Source organism: Panthera tigris, chromosome F2 (assembly GCF_018350195.1).
Source record: "Panthera tigris isolate Pti1 chromosome F2, P.tigris_Pti1_mat1.1, whole genome shotgun sequence".
NCBI lineage: Eukaryota > Metazoa > Chordata > Mammalia > Carnivora > Felidae > Panthera > Panthera tigris.
In genome coordinates this window covers 8,805,035-8,826,184 of record NC_056676.1, presented here as the reverse complement: position 1 = coordinate 8,826,184, position 21,150 = coordinate 8,805,035, and the positions used below count along the sequence as shown (strand labels likewise).

The 21,150-nt window shown below is 48.6% G+C and overlaps 1 protein-coding gene across 2 annotated transcripts; it reads left to right on the top strand.

Moving 5' to 3' along the window:
• Positions 1-2,664: 2,664 nt before the first annotated feature.
• SDR16C5 (short chain dehydrogenase/reductase family 16C member 5) lies at positions 2,665-20,860 on the top strand. 2 transcript variants are annotated; one of them, XM_042973428.1, is made up of 7 exons: positions 2,665-2,767; positions 6,489-6,835; positions 10,717-10,848; positions 13,291-13,390; positions 15,408-15,552; positions 16,469-16,594; positions 18,260-20,859. In XM_042973428.1, the coding sequence occupies exons 2-7, from the start codon at positions 6,503-6,505 to the stop codon at positions 18,351-18,353; spliced, it is 930 nt and encodes a 309-aa protein (XP_042829362.1). In that variant the 5' UTR covers positions 2,665-2,767; positions 6,489-6,502; the 3' UTR covers positions 18,354-20,859. The 2 variants fall into 2 exon arrangements, with proteins under 2 accessions (XP_042829362.1, XP_042829364.1); XM_042973430.1 differs by lacking the exon at positions 10,717-10,848 and having other exon boundaries at positions 18,260-20,860.
• The last annotated feature ends 290 nt before the right edge of the window (positions 20,861-21,150 follow it).

The following is a 21,150-nucleotide window of genomic DNA, read 5'->3' as shown; positions in this document are numbered from 1 at the left end:
CTTTTTTCTAATATTTGTTATTTTGGGGGGTTTGGGGTTTTTTTTAAGTTTATTTATTTATTTTGAGAGAGAGAAAGAGAGGCAAAGAAGGGAAGGGGCAGAGAGAGGGAGAGACAGAATCCCAAGCAGGCTCCATGCCGTCAGCAAGGAGCCCAATGCAGGGCTCGAACCCACGAACTGTGAGATCATGACCTGAGCTGAAATCGAGCGTCAGACGTTTGACCAACCGAGCCCCCAGGTGCCCCTAATATTTGTTATTTTGGAAGGCAAGAAACATTCTAATATTCATTTTGCTAAGGATGAAGTTAGAGCATGTTTTCATATATTCATTAGCCTAGTCTACATCTTTCAGCGTTAAATGGGCTTTTCCTAGCCTTTGCCACAAAGAACCTTTTAAAAATACTTTCTCACCTCTCAGGCTTATCGTCAACGCGCTGAGTTTCCCCCACATCAAGTAAAATTGGATTGGGGTCTTCTCCAAACACGAAGGTCTCCACTTCCTTTAATGAAGATACCATCAGTGAGACTGCCCAGTGCTTTCCATTCATATTTGTTTTAATGAGATTTCTAATAATGCTCGCGATTTCTTTCCCGAGGTCTACTCTGAACTTCTCACCAGAAAGTAAAGTAACAGCCCAGAATTTTGTCCAGAGAAAACACGGAGAGTACGTAGGCTGGTGTTTTCCACTGGCTGCCCATCTGATTTCTTACAGGCAGGAGGTGTGCTCTGAAGGCCGTGACCCATTCGTCTGGGCCAGAGTCCACTGCCACTCCCTGGTATCACTCACCTCCACATGTTGGCCCATTCTGTCTCCGAAGCCTGGAACCTCTCCTCATCCAGGCTGGCCCCTATCGTCCACACGCCAGGCACAAGGCGTATATGTCTATCATTAGAATAAAAAAACCATCAGAGACCAGCCTTGAAAATTCCCTGAGCAGACAATACCAGTGTCGTTATGAAAGCAAAACTGAATTTCAGCTTATTTTGTAAGACTCCCTTGACCTGGGTTCTTTCTTGCCTATACCTCTGACAAAACTCGAACTGTTTCCCAAGGTTGGTATGTGGTAACCACTGACCCAGTTTCTTATCATTTAAGAAGATTCTGACATTACAACCAATCGCAGCGAAGAATAAAGTCACTGCGTTCTCACTATACAAGCTGCTTTAGTATGACACTCATTCCACGTCTTGGTCTGTGTGTGTTTCCAGCGTGCAAACTTTCTGGTGTGTGCGCAATAAGCTTTGACTAATTGCTGGTTCGGTGATTCGCTGGTTTTATGCCTGTTATTTCTGAACTTTCGACACTATCATCCATATGTGTGCGGTTCAGGAATGAGTCTCCCCATCGCTCCGAAAAGTTCTGCCGTTCTCCGGAGCCGTACAGAGTCTTGCACGGCACATACCCTCATGCGATGATTACAGAGCTAAAACCAGGGCACCCCCGGCCTGCCCCGTTCACTTTCAGACAGCACAGCTGGGCAAATGCTTTCCCCAGCTCACCGCAGCCTACAGAACACAAGTAAGTAACCTCCTGCGTGCTGAAATGACATTCAAGGCTCTTCCCTGCACCTGCTTTTCCAGGCTCATACAACCTAGTGTTCCTTCGTAGGGAAAACTGTGCGGTTCTTTCCACACCCAACTGGCTAACCTGCTCTCCTTTGAGCCTTCACCACTGACGTGTGTCCCACCCCATCCTGGGTGAATTCCAAATGCGGTCTTACCCTCACTCCCCGGTTTTCCTTCAACACCCCATAACTCACTGATATTTCAGCTTCTTAGGCCACCCAACAAACTCCACCCTACATAATAAAGCCTTTCAGCAGTGATGTGTGCGGTATTAGAGGGTTACCTAATGTTAACTGAACATCTTTTTTTCTCCACGGTTGCAGCATTGCTCTATCTTCTAGATCTTTGTACACACAGGTGTTCAATAAACAATGATTGGGCCAGAGTCCATTGTTGACTTTTTCTCAACCTCATCTCCTTACACTTGATCTTAGCCAAAAGGCCGAGAAGCCATCAACCTCATCTCCTTAGAACCAACTTCGCCCCCGCCTACTTCTTGGCCTCCTGCCAGCGCCGCACCCACTCCTGCCCAGCACCCCACTCCTTCCAAGCGTCTCTCCCACACCCACCTTCCTTACAGCCACAGGTCCAGAGAAGCTATCGACCTTGACTGCAGGAGTCAGATTCTGCTGGAGAACTCCGCATCTGTGCCCCGTTCTGCGAGGCGCAGAGACCTGACCTGGCTCCCTTCGGGCAAACCGCGTCGCCCCCCCACCCCGCCCCCCCTCCAAGGACTCTGCACCTTGCCTCCTTTTTGTTCTCTAACACAACGGTTCCCACCCTCGGGACTGCTCTTTGGAAACACTTGGGGAACTTTTTCCGTGCTGATACCTGGGCCCTTTCCAACCCAGAAATTCTGACTTCATAATCCAGGAGGCAGCCTGGATATCGGAATTTTTCGACACCCTGGGATGATTCTTCTCTTCGAAATCCGCCGCGCGTCCGGCCACGGCGACCAAATAAATGTCCGGCCTGTACATCTGGCCGCCAGGGGGAAAAGGCAGGAAAGAAGGAGCGCGGGCCTACGTGGCCTGCGGGAGCCCCGGGCGGCTCCACCCACTGCGCGGGCGCGGCTGACCTACCCTTGGCCTCGGGCCAGCTGCGGGAATAAACCCCTGAGCCTCGCCCGCCGCGAGCCAGTGAGGCGGTGCGCGTAGCAGGGACTGCTTCTCCGCGGACAGCGAGGGCAGCGTGTCCCGGGTGAGTTACCCGAGTCCTGATCCGGGGCCAGGGCCGGGCAAGACCTCCACGGGGACGGGGCTCCGCGCCGCGCCAGCGCCCGCACCCGCACCCTCGGGCGGGAACGCTGTAGCACCATGGGGGGGGGGGGGGGAGGCGGGTAGGGTGGTCGGGTGGGGGAAGGGCGCGGGCAGGTGAGCCGGAGGGAGCGCCCCTTTGTCCCCGAGATTCAGACTCGCGAGACCCAGAAGGAAGGGCTGCTAGCGTCCCCTCCCCGTCCCGGAGCAGAGGGCGGGATCCGTCCCTGGTATCCTCTTCCGTCCACGCTGCCTCGGTCCCCAGCTCTCTGCTGCTCAGTGCGTCTGCCTCTCCCTCCCCGCCGCCCCCGCCCCATTCATCCCATACCTCTTACCGGAGCTCTTTGCTGCCTCCTGGGCTGGGAAGAGAAAGGCACCTGCTCACATTGCCCCCAAATAGTTAAGCCTACTGTGTTTGGTTGTTTTTTTTTTTTTTTCTTTTTGAAAATAAGCTCTGGGGCGCCTGGGTGGCTCCGTCGGTTGGGCGTCCGACTTCAGCTCAGGTCACGATCTCACGGGTTCGTGAGTTTGAGTCCCGTGTCAGGCTCTGTGCTGACAGCTCAGAGCCCGGAGCCTGCTTTGGATTCTGTGTCTCCCTGTCTCTCTCTGTCCCTCCCTTGCTCTCTCTCTCTCTCAAAAAGAAATAAACTTTTTAAGAAATTTAAAACAGTATATAAAATAAAATAAGCTGTCTATACCCAACGTGGGGCTTGAACCTACGACTCTGAGATCAAGGGTCGCCGGCTCTAACCGAGCCAGGCTCCCCCAGTTAGTTCCGCTTTTGAACCAAGTGGTGAGAGGCCGTGGGATGGAGACACCAAAGAGGTGTCTATAACCTGATTACATTCAGTATGCTCTGTAACTACATAAGGCACAGTCTTGACACTGAAACCGAACCCCACGTTTACTTTTGTTGCTAAGGATACTTCCTATAACCATCCTTTGTTGTTATGACCAGGGATTATAATTCACATGCCAGCAGGAAGTCAGTCGGAGCTCTAGCTCAGGCACAGGCATTTTGCTGCTGTTACGTGCCTGGCTTTGTTCTAACAAGGCCCCCATGTGATGAGCTTTAGGAGTAGAACCGGAGATGATGAGTAACCTGCTGGCAGGTGCTGAAATCCAGCCCAATCCCTCTTGCCCCACCCCCACCCCATGCACCCTGGAGGGAGCCGTGTACAGAGCAACGAGGACCTTTTTTTCTTTCCAATTGGCTCAGAAATTTCATAAGAGATCATCGTGGCCATATTACACACCCTATTACTTTACCTGTATTAAGTCTTTTGACTTCCACACATGCCTCCATTGGTGCCTGCTGTGGAATCCCCTTATTTAGAAGAGGAAACTGAGGCACAAGAGATAAAATCATTTTTACCAAGGTTGCCGAGAAGTCAGTGGCAGATCCAGAATTCCAACCCGCGCTGTCATGTTTTTTAAATGTTTATTTACTTTTGCGAGAGACAGACAGAGTGCGAGCAGCGGAGGGGGCAGAGAGAGAGGAAGACATAGAATTTGAAACAGGCTCCAGACGCTGAGCTGTCAGTACAGAGCCCGACGTGGGGCTCGAACTCACAAACTGGTGAGATCATGACCTGAGCCGAAGTCGGACGTTCACAACCGACTGAGCCCCCCCGGACGCCCCCCAGTGCACACTTTAATCTCTACACCTCACTACCTGTGCAGATCCCCAGCAGACACCCTAAACCCCAGATGCCCGGGGCAGACCTCAGGATGCCAGGCTCTTAAGAACCTAGTAAGCATCTGCCGAGACAGCAGTAAGTGGTAAGACCTTGCCCCGGGTCTTAGGTCATGCCCATGTGGAGATGGTAGAGTGCCGGAGTCTAGAGCCTGTGGCATTAAGAACCTTCCCCCAGGTCAGGGGTGAGACTTCTAAGCACCCAGATGGTGCTGGAGTCCCGCGAGGAGAGACGTGGACCTCTGGCCTTTGGGCGTGGGTTTACGCAGTGGTTCTCCCGGAGGGGGCATTGATAAGCTGGTGTGGGTTTTCCCCAGAAGAAGTGTTAGCGGCGACCAGGCTGCAGCCGGGGGAGGGTGCCCGGGGTGCCCTATTACTGGGGGAAGTCTGACCCTCATTGTTGTAGCTCTCAAGCCACACGTCCCGCGAGTGAGCTTAAAATAAGAGCGTGCCAACCGCCGTCTGCCCTTCAAAGCACCTTCCTTCCAAACCGCGCAGGGCCTGAGACGCCCAGTCAGTCATCCAAAGGCGACTGTGTGAAAATAAATGTGAGCAAAGACGGCGGAGACTTTGAGGGCCATTTCATCCAAAGCCTGGTGAAACCAGCACCCCGCCACATCCATGCCCCCTACCGCCAGCGCTCTAATTCTTTGGACCGTGTTGGACACACAGGCCAAACCTTCCTCGAGCCTCAGGCTCCTTCTCCCCTCTGTCGGTCAAGCTGCTTCCAGCTCTCTCTACCGCTGTCCATTCATCAGTTGACTACTTGCTCCAGTGCCACCTTCCGGCAAATCCCTCCTGTTGCTTCTTCCCCAGCACCCGGTCTAAATCAGATCTCCTGTCTACTCTCCATAGCACCCTGTCATTCTTTATTTATTTGGCTCCATGTCTGTTTCTTCAACTAACCCTTTGCTCGTGAGGGCAGAGATCATGGGAGGCTACCCAACCCCTCAGCTCCAGTGCCCGGCATCAGACCTGCCCGGCATCGGTGCTCGGCGGACGTAATAAATGAACTCAGCAGGCCCTGCGCTAAACGGCAGCCAAGGCCTTGGGTGAACCACATCCCCATTCGTTGTGATCTCCAGCTCCATCCGTAGAATGAGACAAGAAACAGCAATTGAGCCCCCAACAATTTCCTAAGGGTCCCACCATGCCCCAAGCCCTGCTGTCGATGAACCTCTCCACCCATCGTCATGAGCCGTGACTAGTCTGTCCTCCGCCAAACTGCAAAACAAGTGACCTCCTGCTGTTCTTTAATGAAGGACACCTCCTCACCTCTTCTGTGCCTCTCAATCGGGCACCCCGTTCAGGGAAGCTTCCCACCCCCAGCACAGTAGCCCCCCTGCTACACATGTCTTCTCACACCGTAGGAAATAAGACCTACCCTTCTTTCCCAGCGGGTCTTTCGTAAAGCATCATGTAAACTCACTCTCACTAACGTATGAGTAACTGATAACAGGATGTAAGCCATGGCCCTGTACGAGTGACAGGGCAGGCCTTCTATTCATTCAACAAACCTATCGGGTGACTTCTGGGGGAGCAGCACTCTGAACCCGAGTCACATGATGACGTTCCCAAAGCACATACCGTGGGCCAGCATTGCACTCAAGCACATGATGCAACCAACAGGGCTTTTGTGATTACTGTTAAGAAAGGTTAACTAGGAGAAATAATTTTCTTCTTCTTCGGGTCAAATGCTGACACGGTTACAGTGCCTGGGGAGTGAACATTTCTGTCCTGTACGGCACTCAGATGTGTGCCCCGCTTGGTGCTGCGAATGAAAGTTGGCCAAGACGCAGTCCCTGTGGGCCCCCTGCCCTTTCTAAGTTCAGAATCTGCTACCAAGAGAGAAGCTTCAATTACACAGCCAGTTTCTTCCACTATCTCAGAAAGCTTGCGCTCCACGTAGATGGCACACTCAGAGGGAATGGTCCCCGAGGTCTTTACGTGGGTCTCTCTTTCTCTGTAGGTCTCAGCCACAGCATGGCTTCCAACCTGAAGTTCACCAAGGAATTGATCACCTTCTTAGGAAAATCAGTGATTGCTCTTCTGGAGACCCTGATTTTCACCTTCATCCCCAGACCACGGAAGAACGTTGCCGGTGAAATCGTGCTCATCACCGGTGCTGGGAGAGGACTGGGAAGGCTCTTGGCCCTCAGATTTGCCCACCTCGGATCGGTGCTGGTCCTCTGGGATGTCAACAAGGAGGGGAACGAGGAAACATGCAGGATGGCTCGGGAAGCCGGAGCCACAAGAGTCTATGCCTACACTTGCGACTGCAGCCAAAAGGAAGAAATATACCGAGTGGCCGAGCAGGTAGGTGTTGCGTCTCGCCATCTCCCGTGGGCGGTGAGCTCTCTCTACAGATTCGCTCATGTGCATCCTTCTCTTTGTCTCAACCCCTTGCTCAGTGCGGATTTGCCTGTCTCCAGCATCCCTTTAATTTAAAAAGTATCGGGGAGTGGGAACGAGGATTTTTGAGAGGTCACTGTATACAATATACCATGCTAAGCAGCCCATCTATATTGTATCATAATCTTATAAAGTGAGGTCCGATATTATCTTCATTTGACAGATAAGGAAACCGAGGCTGAGGGAGGTAAGCAGCTCACCCAAGAAACAGCTAACAAGTGGCAAAGACCGAGCTTGGCCTTGAGTCTGTTGACTCCAGCCAGAATACACCCATTACACACCAGGCAATACGGGCTGTGCTTTCCCCTGTTACAGTAGAAGAGGCAGGGGGCAGCCCCTTTCTTGGAGGGAAAAGGGGGCACAGAGATCTTGAACAATCTGCTCAGGGTCCCGGAGCTAGCACGTGACTAAGCCAGGACTCGACCCCGTTTCCTGTCTGAGTTTAAACCCAGCTGTTTCCACCACACCACAGTGCCTTTCACGTGAATGTATATTTCGCCTAAATAGTCATGAGAAAAACAGAATATTGTATTCATCCCAAAGACCCTTGACCACAGTTGCTCCTTAGGCGGTGATACCGCTGCCCGTGCAAAGAAGGCTGGCAGGACGTCACCACTCCAGCAGGCAACGGTAAGGGTTTCCTTAGTGCGTGGAGGCACATAGTCGCACGATGGCTGCCTCCTCTCCCTCATGAGGATTTCTGTCCCCTCGCGTCGGCATGAGTACTCCACACATCACTGTCCTGGGCCGCCCTTGTGGCAACACCCAGAATTCCCCAGTTTAGTGAGAAGGAAGGAACCCGCCACGTTGGAATGTTCTGGCACAATCTCTAGGCCCTGAGTCGAATCCCCTTTGCTGCTTCCCACCTCACTGTCTCCTGGTAAGGTTGGCAGGTCACCGGCTGGTGGGTGTGCTTTCAAGTTTTGTTTCAGTTTTCCGCATCGGTAACTGCAGCCTCCGTCGCAGGCAGCCCGGTACAATGCGGGGACCCAAACCTGACAAGCGCGCGCCTCCCTCGAAGCACAAGTATGTCTCTGCTATTGCTGAGCTCACAGCTTCACCCCTGGGCACTTAAAGCACCGATCCCCTGGCATGTTCACTCGCGCCGACTGCAAACAACTCCTCTCAGCACTCCTCATGTTTACTTATTTTTGAGAGAGCGAGAGAGACAGGATCCGAAGCGGGCGCCAGGCCCCGCGCTGTCGGCACAGAGCCCTACACGGGGTACGAACCCACGATCCCACAAACTGTGAGATCGTGACCTGAGCCAAAGTTCAGTGCTTAACTGACAGGCGGGCACAGCTTGTGTGGGAATGTCACTAGACCTGTCAGCCAGGGTCTGTGGCCACATTCTTACAGTGAGGAGCGTAGTGATTGCAGAAGAAGGAAACTAGTTAAAAACTAGAGTCGGTGGCCTTTACCTTAGATGCTACCCTCTGTCTCCTGTACACGATACTGACAAGCTTACTCTCATCCCATGGGTGAGCATTTTATTAGGCTGTCATTGGTCAGTAATAAATATGTAAGTCACATACAGTTAAACCTGGTCCCTTTGGCTCTAATGTGGCAGGGGCTGAATACTCATGATGTCTTTCCAAGTTTAATTTAAAGGGAGAAAGCAGACTTTGGAACAAGAGAGTCCTTTAAAAGAAAAAAAAAAAATAGATGATCAACCTATATGCTAAATAGATAAATCAATAGGAAGGAAGGTTATTCACATGAAAAATCTTATCACGGATGCTTAGCCCCGTACATTTAAAGTATGATTCATAGAGATATAATTTTCATATCTTGCAAAGATACAAGCCTAAATGCCATTTAAAAAAATTTAATGTAATTAATTAATTAATTAATTTAATTTTTATTTAATTTATTTATTTTTGAGAGACAGAGAGAGACAGAGCATAAGTCACCGGTGGGGGAGGGGGGTGCAGAGAGAGAGGGAGACACAGAATCCGAGGCAGGCTCCAGGCTCTGAGCTGTCAGCACAGAGCCCGATGCGGGGCTCGAACTCATGGGCCATGAGATCATGACCTGAGCCGAAGTCGGAGGTTCAACAGATACAGCCACCCAGGCGCCCCTGGAGGCCATTTTGAAATTAAAGTCGGATGTTTATTCGGTCAAGTGTTTGAGAGCACGCTTGATCTATGTGAGAGGCCACAGTGGACATACATGCCCCTGTTTATTTCCCTTGGATGTCACTTCTAGCCTTGCCAGCCCTGACTCTGAGCTAACGCGTCAGCCTCTAATGCTAGTACTGTCTTCCGGTCCACAGCCCGGACCAGCTTTTCTTTTTTTCTTTCTTTTTTTTTTTTCAGTTGAGTGTAGCTGACACACAATGGCACACTGGCTTCAGGTGTCCAACATGGTGACCTAGTAACACTGTTATGTGTCACGGCCCACTCACCACAGGTGTGGTGTCACCGTGCAACACTACCACAGTACCATTGGCGACATTCCTCGCGCTGTGCCTTCCGTTCCTGTGGTTTACTCATTATTCCGTGACCGGAAGGCCGTACCTGACTCTGCCTCAGGTAGGGCTGGTTGTGGCTAGCCTTGACAGCCGTTCAGCTTGAACTTGGCGACGTATTTTAGCTACTCTCCAAATAAAACTCTAATTTAGATTGTTTTGGATGCTTTTATCTGAAAACTCTACCATGAAGCGTGAGCTTTTCTTAGTCTGTATTTCGTCCTAAGGTTTTTCCCTAGGCCACCCATCTAGTTGGGTAACAAATAAATACCCAACACATCAGCCTCGTTGCTAGGACCCACAACCTCAGATGACAGACAGCCTCAGGTGGTGTCAGTAATATGCCCCCCTCTGTGCCGACTGCACCCATATACACAGGTGCACACATGCGCACACACACACACACACACACACACACAGAGCTAGAGATGTGAGAGTACTGCGTGAGCTTCCTGTTGAGCATGGGGCACCTGCAGCCGGTGGCTGTCGCTGACCTGGGGACAGAGGCCCTGCTGTGTGATACAGATCACAGTGATGAAATTCAGAACACAGAAGGGAGCAGAGGGGCACCACCCTCTCGCGTGGCCAATCCTGGAAAATCCCGTGCTCACTTCTGCCAGTAGAGCCAAGATGACAAGCTAAAGATTCACCGTAAGCGGAAGGCCCCAGAGTCACATCCAGACATTTTATTTCTGAAATAAAAGTTACTGAGTGCCTACTCGGGCCGGCAAATGGAGCCCACTCAGATCCTCTCTTGACACATCTTAGCACCCAGAAGCCTGTGTCAGGGAGAAGAAAACCAGCCCACTAGCCCAAGAAGGACAGACAGGTTCTGCGCTGTGCCTCGAGTGTAAAACGTGTTTAGGAATTTTGTGCTTCCTCCACACCCTCCTGCTCCGCCCCCCTCTCAGTGTGGGCTGGGTCTTAATTTATATGTCACGCCTGTAATGCCTTATGTCCTGTCACAGTGATTGAACTCACCTGCTACATACACAGAGCCTGCAACAAAGCGACTGATCGCTTAAGTATGAGGATAGCTCTAACCGCTCTGTTAAGGCCGACGGCCCTGCAGTGTTGGAACCGTCCTAAGAAGGGGGGCGTGGAGGGGGGAAGAAATGAGAAGAAAACCATCAGACTTGGATCTCTGATGCTCTGCAAACTCAGCAAGGGAAATGAAATGTGCTTTGTTTGCAAAAGACGTAAACCCCATCTGTGTTAACAAGGATAAGAAGCGTCTAAAAACTATGGGAAAATTAAACTTCGATCATGTAAGGAATTACTCTATGGGTGGTGTGGCTCTTGTTACTCAATTCAGGTTAAAAAAGAAGTCGGCGATGTCTCCATCCTGATCAACAATGCCGGAGTTGTGACAGGCGGCGATTTCCTCAACTGCCCAGATGACCTGGTAGAAAAGTCTTTAGATGTGAATTTCAAAGCGCACTTATGGGTAATTATTTTTTCGTCTCATAACAAATATACAGTTACTCGGAATTTAGACGTACTTCCTCTTATTCTCTTACAATTGTATTCACGTGTAAATAAAGCACAGTCTTCTCGGTTTTAGACTCCTGATCCAACTTAGCCTGCACTTGCCTGAGACCCTGCTCAGGAATCTTGCAAAGACACAACTTTGCCCATGTCTTTATTATCATTTATCGATCGCCAGCCTATCCTAGGCACCTCCTGCGTAATCCTTGATACAGCTCAATGAAATAAGGGATCAGAGGAGTTAAAAGATTTGCTCGAATCTACACAGAAATGACACCACATACATGACCAGGCTGACCTTATCATTTGCCTAAGTTGGAACTCTTTTGAAAGTGGAGGAGGTAAAAAATCTAGAAATAACAAAAAATAAAATAAGGTGGAGGAGGGCATTATTAATAAACAGGCGTTAATCAGGTCTATTCTGGGCAAACCAAGAATGGCTCAGTATCCAATCCAACACCTGGCTCAGTATCCAATCAAGCAAAGGAAAGTTTCTTCCTGTAGCCTCGGTGACATTAAAGGGCACGGCACAGGTACCATGGACGTTAAGGGGCACAGCTCCTGATCTTCAGAGGTGATGGTCTTCCTTGCAGAAGTTGTGTTTTCCTGGTCTTTGCTGAAGCCCGTCTTGCCATGCCTCCGCACCCACTCACATGCCCCGGCTTGCCTCTCCCTGTTCCTGTTGCCCTGGGTGGCCTCTCTGCTGGGAGGGAGTATTTGCTGGAGACTCCTGAGCTCCCCTCTCCTCACGCTTTCCCACCTGACCCCCCACCCAACTCCCATGTGGTGGCCTTCAAATGTTATTTTTCTGTCCCCTAGTTTCACCAAAAAGCATCCTTGCGTGGTGGTATTTTTGGCATTCTGTATCGTTTCCAGGAGAAAGATGGAAACATCCAGAACTAAGCGGCCGCCACGTTCCTTCAGGAGCTACTGCAAGTGATTTATGTTACCCTGTCCCAAATGTCCCTCTCCTTCTTTAGAATGAAATGAGATTATTCAGCCAGAATGAAGATAAAGCCATAATCTCATGTTGGGTTCTTTTTCCTCCTCTCTGTTGTCCTTGGTCTTTTCCTTCTCTCTCCCTCTTCCTTTAGTTGTCCCCACAATGCTGGCGTGTCCCTGCCCCACATTAGCCTCACTCTTGACACTCTGTCGGGGCAAGTCTGCATACATTCTTTGAGCCTCTGCACGGAGCAGGCACTTACTTGCTAGAGGGTCAGAGAGCTCATGGTGACCATGCTCCCAAGGGATGCGTCCCCAGGAAGAAGTGACTCACCTCAGACTGTCGGAACTCAGGGGGCTTTTTATTATGCTGCACTGTTGGCTCATTTTGTTTTTCCACCTCTCCCTACATGTTAGTTTCTTTCTGACACTCATTGCGATGCACGCAAACGTTCTTTGACTTTTATAAAAAATCCCTTTTCTCATATTTATCCGTATTACTCACATTTGAAAGTAAATATGAAACATAAATTCATGTAAGTATGCAGTTATTCCTGTTTAATGAATTACTTTTTCGTTGTAGAATATATCTTTTATCAAAGCTCATTTCTCTCTCCTTTACCTTCTTTCTTTCCAGGTCCCAAATCAAAAGTGAAGGTGTTCTGTAGTACTGAGACACAGCATAGGTCCTCTTTTTCTAGAATATTCTCTTTAATGACATGACATACAAATAAGAAACCATTATTCAAAGAAGTAGAGATGAATTTCAAGACGAAGTGATGTTTTTATTTAGTTTTTTAAGTTTATTTATTTTGAGAGAGAGAGCACACACTCACGCACACACACACGTGTGTGAGCAGGGGAGGGGCAGAGAGAGGGAGAGAGAGAATCCCAAGCAGGCTGTATGCTGTCAGTGCAGAGCCTGACTCGAGGCTCGATCCCGTGAACCATGAGATCACGACCTGAGCCAATATCACTTAACCAACTAAACCACCCAGGCACCCCGAAAGTGGAATTTTTAAACCAAAGCCAACAGCGGTGTGTCTGATGAACAATATTCAGAAAAATTTGAAATTCAAACATGACCGAAGTTGGGGGAGAAAGGCAATATTAATCTGAATAATCATGTCTCCGAGTACTCTTACTGGTTTATGGATTGTCCCCACCATAGTTCAGGCTGTCCTGTACAGCTTCAATTACTGTCTGAATAGTGTGTTTTTGAAAGTCAAATGTGAGCAAAATGTAAGTCTGAATAAATTATTTTTAATAATATTAGAACTGCCATCAGAAAAATATTGATTTAAAGGTTAAACAAGTTAAGAAGCTTACTTTCCAGATGTTTAAATTTTTATATCCCCGTGCCTTCAGGTATTTTTATGAACTTAAAAGACTTTCTTCGTCATACAGAAACGTCTGAAAAAAAGTATAAAAGGTTAACAGTCTTCTTTGCCTTTCTTAGACGTATAAATGCTTTCTACCTGCTATGATAGCTAATGATCATGGCCATTTGGTTTGCATTTCAAGTTCAGCTGGATTAATTGGAGTAAATAAACTGGCAGGTAAGAGAAATGTAATATTTTGCACTCACAAACTCTTTTATAACTTGTCTTACTCAGCTCTGAATAATCAACATTGACCTCAGGTACTAATGATAAAGGGGAATAAATCAAGAGATATATTCCACAAGGTAAGTGGTGGAGAACATTGTGCCTCAAAACTGCCCATCAGATATGCTTACACAAACTTGAACTCTGCACTTTGGGATCATTGGGTCCACGCAATCCCCTGGAATGAAAAAAAAAGAGAAAAAGGAGCGCCTGGGTGGCTCCGTCACTTAAGCGTCCGACTCTTGATTTCAACTCAGGTCATGATCTCACAGTTCACGAGATCGAGCCCTGCCTCAGGCTGTGTGCTCTGTGGAACCTGCTTGAGATTCTCTCTCTCCCTCTCTCTCTGCCTCTCCCCTGCTTGTGCCCCCTCTCTCTCTCTCTCTCAAAATAAATAAACATTTAAAAGAGAGAAAGAGAGAGAGACACCTGACTGCTAATTTTTTTATACAAGTGGTTAGCATAGTCCCCCCCCCCCCAAATCCCCCTGGTACTGTTATCAGGATGGTGAGGAGAAGCACTGGGCCTTCGGAAGTTTCCATTGAGTGGTCCCCTTCGGCTGTGGGTCTGGAGAAAGTTTCTACAGCCCAAGAAACCGAAAATCAACCTCTCTGCTTTTCCGCTGGTTGAAGACTCGCGGCTCAAGACGGTGCACAGTGGTCTTAACACAGTTCGAATCGGTTCCGCGAACCGGGTTTTCAGAATCACTGGCCACCCCAGATGCTACCCGTCTACACACACCTCCCTGAACACAGGACCTCCTTTCCTCCAGCCTCCTTGGAATCCACCGCATTTTGTTATTACCTCACGGGTCTTTGGACTCACACGGGGCTGTTTGCAGCTTCTCTGAGTCCTTTCCCTGGCACATCTGTCTAAAGATGCAAGACCGTCCGGCGCCCTGTTCACCTTAGGAACGTGTGAGCTTTTTGTAATCCCCACGGTGTTCTTTTGGCTCCCCGGCAGCAGAATCCCCAGGCGTGCCATTTAGGATCCAGGCTGCCCGAGTCCCGGGCCATATGGGCTCATCTGAATCTCAGAGATCAAGGGGCTCAGTGAACCGCATTTACACCAAATGACTCAGAGGACCCTGGAAGCTGCTTGGGACTCCCCCTCTCCCCTCCCCTCCCCCCACCGGCTAACCCGTGGCCAATCTGGGGACCCGAGTCTTGCTGGTTGCGGTAGCTGCTTTCCCTCCAGAACAACGATGAACAACAGGTTTGCCCCTTCTGATTGTGTGAGGAAAAGGAAAGTCAAAGTCTACCGAAATGCCTTTTCTTCTCCAAACGTTTCCACGCCTCGAGTTCAAAATCTATGTTGTTTTAACTTTCCCTGGGTCTAGCTTGGCCATCTAGCACAATGAGTAATTCCATTCCTCTGGAGTGAGTGTAAACCAAAAGCCCACCAAGGACGTGAAGGCCACTTCCCATTCACCCTGCATTTGCAGGATGCGTAAGAGGTAGAGGTTGACGTTCTCCAGAAGAGTCGGAAGAAAGAGTCATAGTTAGGAAAAAACTTGATCTGAGGGTCGTGACCCACGTTGATCTCTTCAGCCTGGACTCTACCTCCTGTATTATTTTATTTATTCTTACGTGTGTCTCCCCGCCCTGATTGTGTTGAAATTCTTTGGGACGGGGACTAGTTGCACATGCTGTGCCCTGCGTAACAGCTAGCGGAGGGTCTGACGACCCGTCGAGGTGAAAGTGAAAGTGAAGTCTAGCATTGTGACCCTCCGGAGGCACCCCCGAGCCCCGCTTCTCCGGGAGGGCCCTTGGTCCTTGTCAACCAGCCTGGAAGTGACAGTGTTCCTTCCCACTCGCCCCTCGCTTGCTGCAGTGGGCACAGACCAAGGCCATACAAACTAACTCTGAACTTGTCCCATCCTTTGTCGGTATTAGTGTTGGGAGGAAACCTCGATGTAATGCCGTTTGAAAACTCCAGTATAGACATCAGTGTCGTTTGCCTTTTTCAGATTACTGTGCAAGTAAATTTGCAGCCTATGGATTTGCTGAATCTGTATTTATAGAAACAATAGTCCAGAAACTAAAGGGGGTCAAGACCACTATTGTGTGCCCATTTTTTATAAACACTGGAATGTTTGAAGGTTGTTCTACTGTGTAAGTACATCCTTTGATTTTAAGAAAAACTACATTTTGGGGGGGCGCCTGGGTGGCTCAGTCAGTTGAGTTTCCGACTTGGGCTCAGGTCATGATCTCACAGTTTGTGGGTTCGAGCCCCACATTGGGCTCTGTGCTCACAGCTCAGAGCCCGGGGCCTGCTTCGGATTCTGTGTCTCCCTCTTTCTCTGCCCCTCCCCCACTCATGCTCACTCTCTCTCTCTCTCTCTCTCTCTCTCTCTCTCTCTCAAAAATAAACACTGAAATTTTTTAAAAATAAATAAATAAATAAAACTACATTTTTAAAAATGATGGACCACCTATTTTATTTTATTCTATTTGTTAATGTTCTTTAAAAAGGTATTCAGATTCAGCCTGATCTATAATTGGTTTCAGAATTTTTTTCTTTCTTCAGATGTCTTTGTGTTGAAGATATTGAGTTTACTGTGGATGCTTTCTCAAGGCTGGGTCCAGCTCCTACCACCCCTGGAACCGGACCTACCCCCCCCCCCCACACACACACACCCCCACCACCATTCCTGGCCTCACTCTCTGTCTGCCACCAAACTCTGTCCTGCCCCCTTCCCTGTCTCCATGGAAAGACTGAGAATCACTGAAGGGACACAGATGCCCAAATCTGCATCTCATGGAGATGACGGGCAGCTACTTAATATGGCTTCACCTCGCTGCATATTGTGACCTGAGTGTATGAGTTAGAATCCTCTTGTGCCATTTCAAATTAAAGTTGTTATTATCGTGTTGATAATAAAGCAGTAAATCTAGAAATAGGTCAAATTGGCAGGGAAAGAAGCAAGCAATAATGTCTTATAATCTTTCTTATCCCTGATTTGTGAGATTTATTATTATTAATTTATTAACTTGGGCTTTTTTGTTTTTGCTTTTTTTCACTCCCTAGCCGTCCTTTTCTGTTACCGATTCTGGAACCAGAATACGTGGTTGAAAAGATAGTCGATGCTATCCTGAAAGAGAAAGTGTACTTATATGTGCCAAGGTTTTTATACTTCGTAATGGTTCTTAAAAGGTAAGGATATCACCTTCCTATGACTTCTCTAATAAGCCAGTCAATAACTTATCCCCTACCAGGAGGGGCCACTGAAAAACTGTCTGTTAAAGGACTGATCTTTGATCCCTTCATTGTGTCTATTTGCTGACATGATCTCAAATTCCCATAGTTGGCAGTGTTTCCCCGTGAGAGTCTAGAGAATGCAATTGGATTCTTCCCGCCCTCTTAGTATTGCATTATGGTCAAAAAGAAGTGTATTTCCTGAATGATCTGTGGACAGACTGAAGTGATTTTTTTTTTTTTTTTTTTTTAAGGAGAGATGATTTTTCTTGTGGGCATCATAGAATAATCGTGTTGGAACAGATAGTGTGTCCATGCTTCCTCGAGGACAGAGTCCCAAAGTTAAGGCCAGATAATAAGCCAAACATTTCAGGAATCTGTGGTATGGGTAAAGCTGGCAGTTGAAGGATAAATTTGGAGTATAAGATGGTTAAAAAAAAAAATGGGGGGGGGGCGGGAAACCTGAGAACATAACGACCTCTCGGAAGCACAAGAGAGCGTCCTTGCTTGTTCTCCCTGCCCCCCATTGGGTTTCGGTGCTGAGACTCCCCATTGGGTTTCAGCGCCGAGACCTTCAGCGGCACTTTGTGGGCACGGGACCCCAGTTACAGGAACTGTGATGCCATATTGCTGCAGCTACTGCCGATCCCCACTCTCTCCATTCATTTTCTGGACTGTAACAGGTCATCCAATTACACTCCCCCCTTCCCCCCCCAGCCCCGCCCCCAGGGAATGTGCTTCCTGCTTTGCAAGGAAGCACATTCCATTACTGAACCACTGCCCCGCCGTGGCGTTGAAATCTGTGTTGTTTTAACGTTCCCTGGGTCTAGCTTGGCCATTTGGCACGATGAGCAATTCCAGTCCTCCGGGCAACGGTTGTTCATTATATGAACGTAGATATCATGGCTGGCAGCCATTGTCCCTCTTGCCTAAGGAAGCGCCTTTTTCTTTGCAGCTCATTGTATCTGCTTTGTGCAACACCCCGATATCATTCCTACATCCTTTTGCTGGCCAGGCTTCACTTAGCACAAGAGTGGTACTGTGCCTGTGCTATTTAGTGTACCTCCCCTAGCTCTGCGGTGTGCATGTCAGGGTTGACGGGGTCTGTGCTCTGCTAGGAAAGGTGAGCAGGGGTGGAGAAGGTGAGCAGTCCTCCGCTGGATATTGCCAAAGGTCTGGAGACCTATTACATCTAATCCTCACAGGAGTCCCAAAAAAGAAAGATCGATGACTGGTTTCACACCTGTAGGAACAGGCTCCAGGGCTAAGTCATGTGCCTGAGCTGGCATATAAGTGACCGAGCTAGGACTCAAGGCAGGCTCGTCCAAATCCGCCAGATTTCCCTGCTTCCCAGCAATCATTACATAGCGCAGTGGAGCTTTGGACACTGACATGAGGGGGGAGACAAGTGAATGCAAATAAAGCAAGGAGAGGTAGAGAGACTCCGGGCAAGTGTCCTCCCACGTTGTAGACAAATCCTGGGTGGCCCTGAAGCATGCACACGAATGTGTGCCTATGCCAATGACTTCAGCTACAACAAGTCAGTGACACTGCACTTCAACTGAACTAGCAAAGGTGCTTTCATGGTAATAACCGAGGAACCTTCTCTTGTGTTCTCTTTAGTGTCTTGCCTGTCAAGATAGCGTTGCTTCTGTCTGACTTTATGGGCGTCTTTAACATAATGGATGGCTTCGTTTGCAAGAAAAAGAAACACTAAAGACCAGCTCCACGGCCAATACCATCCGATACCCAGTGGTGCATGATGCTTATTTCGATGGAGAACAGCATTTTTGTCCAACAGGATGTATCTGGAAACTACAAGTACCCTTCTTTTTCTGTTATCTAGACTCGTATTTTCAACTGATGCCTTTGCAAATAATGTTGCTATCTGCTTTTTGGCTAGGTTATTCTTTTTTTAATTAAAAAAAAATAGCCCGTTTTTGTCAAGTCTGCTTGCAACAGATGGGTAAGAAAAATAATCCTCTCTCTCACGAACTGCCCTTCACTTTGGTCACGGGGGGAGGTGGCTCAAGTGAAGCAGGGAACTGGAGTGAGAGGTGAGGAGCATGAATGAGTACAGTAAAACCTTGCACTGCAAGTAACTTGTTCCGCAAATGTTCCACAAGATGAGCAAACATTCCTAATAAGTTTTGACGTGATAAAGGAACGATGTCTTGCAATACGCATAGTACGTGACAGCGAATGTCACGCGATCACGACTTAGCCAGTGGTTCTGGAAATTCGCTTTGAGGTACAAGTGCTTTCGATTACAAGCACGCTTCCGGAACAAATTATGCTCGCAAACCAAGGTTTTACTGTAGATTGCTAGAATGCCCTCTTTATGGAGGACACAGGGCTCTGGGTTCTCTATCACCCTGCTCTCAGCCTTGGCCTTTTTGAGCCTATGCCACCAGGTGTAGGACAGGCCAGCCTGCCGTGTCCTTCTTCCCAACACAGTCACAAACAACGCTGACTGCTTAATGCCCTGCGTGCTCACAGACTAAGTGCCAGTGCTGCTGAGTGTACATCAGGAGCCACTGTGTCAGGAAGCCTTCCTGCACATTCCCTGAATGAACTTGGGAGACAGTGACTCTAGCCCAAAGTCTACACAGGAGCACATTTTTTTCCCTAGAAGAGCTCAAAGAATGGTTGCTTCTGACTCTGAAAATGACATTGCTACTGAGCTAGTTTAACTGCTGCCTGTTAGTCCAGAAAACATATCCATGTGGTTAATTTCAAATGTTTAATTTAGCGCTTCAGGTTGGGGTTCGTGTTGTATTTTTCCACAGAATGGGCAATTCTACGCGTTGGTGTTCGTCGATGCTGCCTTTATCTCAAATCTGTTGTATTCTTGCAGCTTAATGGCCTGGCCAACTGCTCTCATGATTTGGATATTAACTATAAAAGCAAGGTTAAGAAAACTGTGTTCATTACCGTATCCCTGGAACTCCTTCGCAGCCTGGGAGGGGGCGCCTGCCTCGGGAGAAAAACAGCAGCCTTTGTCTCTTACCTTCCTTTGTACGGGGAGCAGGAAAGGATGAGAAGTGCTTTGGAAGACCCTGTGAGAGTCAAAATAAACAAGTCGTGAACGTCGTGGGGTAAGATGCTCTTAGAAAGGCAGTGGTCTCAGGCAGTGTGGAATCAGTGGAATCCACTGCGGACTGATTTATCTTGAGCCGCCTGCATGATTCTGACTCTGCCCCTGTATTTCCGTTTCATTCAGAAAGCCTTAAAGAAAGGGGGGAGGGGGGGAACCTTGTTTTAGAATAATAAAAGCAATAGCTAAGGTTTCATTGTGCCTGGCACGAAGCTATGCGCTTTGCACACATTGTTTCGCTAAACAAGCCTGTCACACCATTTCTCAAAGAATAATAAAGGTATTTGGGGTATGCCAAAGAATAAAAGGCATTTTATTTCACAAGAGGGACATCCTACTCAACTGCAGATGTGTACTGAGCGACTCAAAAGGCCCTCTTAGCCTAACCAGCTAATGTTCCAAATCCTTGCTTAACAAGGTTAATTAAGAGAGAGGCACAATATCGCTCCTATATTACGATTCCAAAAGCGTATATTCTAGGGGCCTGTCTATTTAGCTGAAGAATAAAGAAGAGACTCGAGGGATTTAGGAGAACAAAGGTCTGGGGTATAGCGGGCAGCCACCACATCGTAACAGCATTAACAGCAATTATTTCTAATTGGAGTGCATCTTGGTGGGACCTCTACAAAGGCCTGAAATTCAATTGTGGTTTTACAGTACCCATAAAATTGTCTAAACAAATTCAGATTTACTTGAAGAGCTCATATGAGAAGAGAGCGCATGTAAATGAGAGGGTTCCAGAGGGTAATGTGCACCAAGGTGACCTAATACAACGGGGAGCAAGTGTTCTCACTTGAACCGGGTTTCGTACCGGCCGTCGTTTGAAATGGAGTCCTAATGAAGCCATGATCAAGAGCCCAACACGGGCGCAACCCTTGAGAAAGGTTCAAGGACGAGAGCTGTACCTCAGGACCGGGCACTCTGCCCTCCAGGATGACGTCATCTAGCGTCCCGTAGTCCCCACGCTGCTCAAGAACCGAGAAGAACTCTTGGTATTCTGAGCTTGGCTGGATAAAAATAGGTGACCGTGTCCTTTTCCTTGTTCATTTGGTGATGCGGTAGGAGTCAGCTCAGGCTGCCGCGCAAAATACCACAGACTGGGTGGCTTCGACCACAGAAATTTATTCTCTCGTAGTGTTAGAGGCTGGGAAGTCCAAAATCGAGATGCCAGAGAACACTGTTTCTGGTGAGGACTCTCTTCCCGGCTTGCAGACGGCCTCTTCGCACTGTGTCTTCTCACGGCCCTTCTTCCATGTGCGGGCACCGAGCGAGACCTGTAGCTGTTCCTCTTCCTATAAGGCTACTTATAGGTCACTACTCCCCTCACGAGGGTCCCCCTGCCTGATCGGATCTGTCCTTGATTCCCTTCAAATCTCCATCTCCAAGCACCCCCACACTGCGGGTTTGAATGAATTCG

Excerpts from the sequence above, each read along its gene's own strand:
- SDR16C5 (XM_042973428.1), top strand. The coding sequence starts at position 6,503 with ATGGCTTCCAACCTGAAGTTCACCAAGGAATTGATCACCTTCTTAGGA. Across the intron at positions 13,391-15,407 it reads TGGAGTAAATAAACTGGCAG|ATTACTGTGCAAGTAAATTT; the intron begins GTAAGAGAAATG and ends TGCCTTTTTCAG. Across the intron at positions 16,595-18,259 it reads TTCGTAATGGTTCTTAAAAG|TGTCTTGCCTGTCAAGATAG; the intron begins GTAAGGATATCA and ends TGTTCTCTTTAG.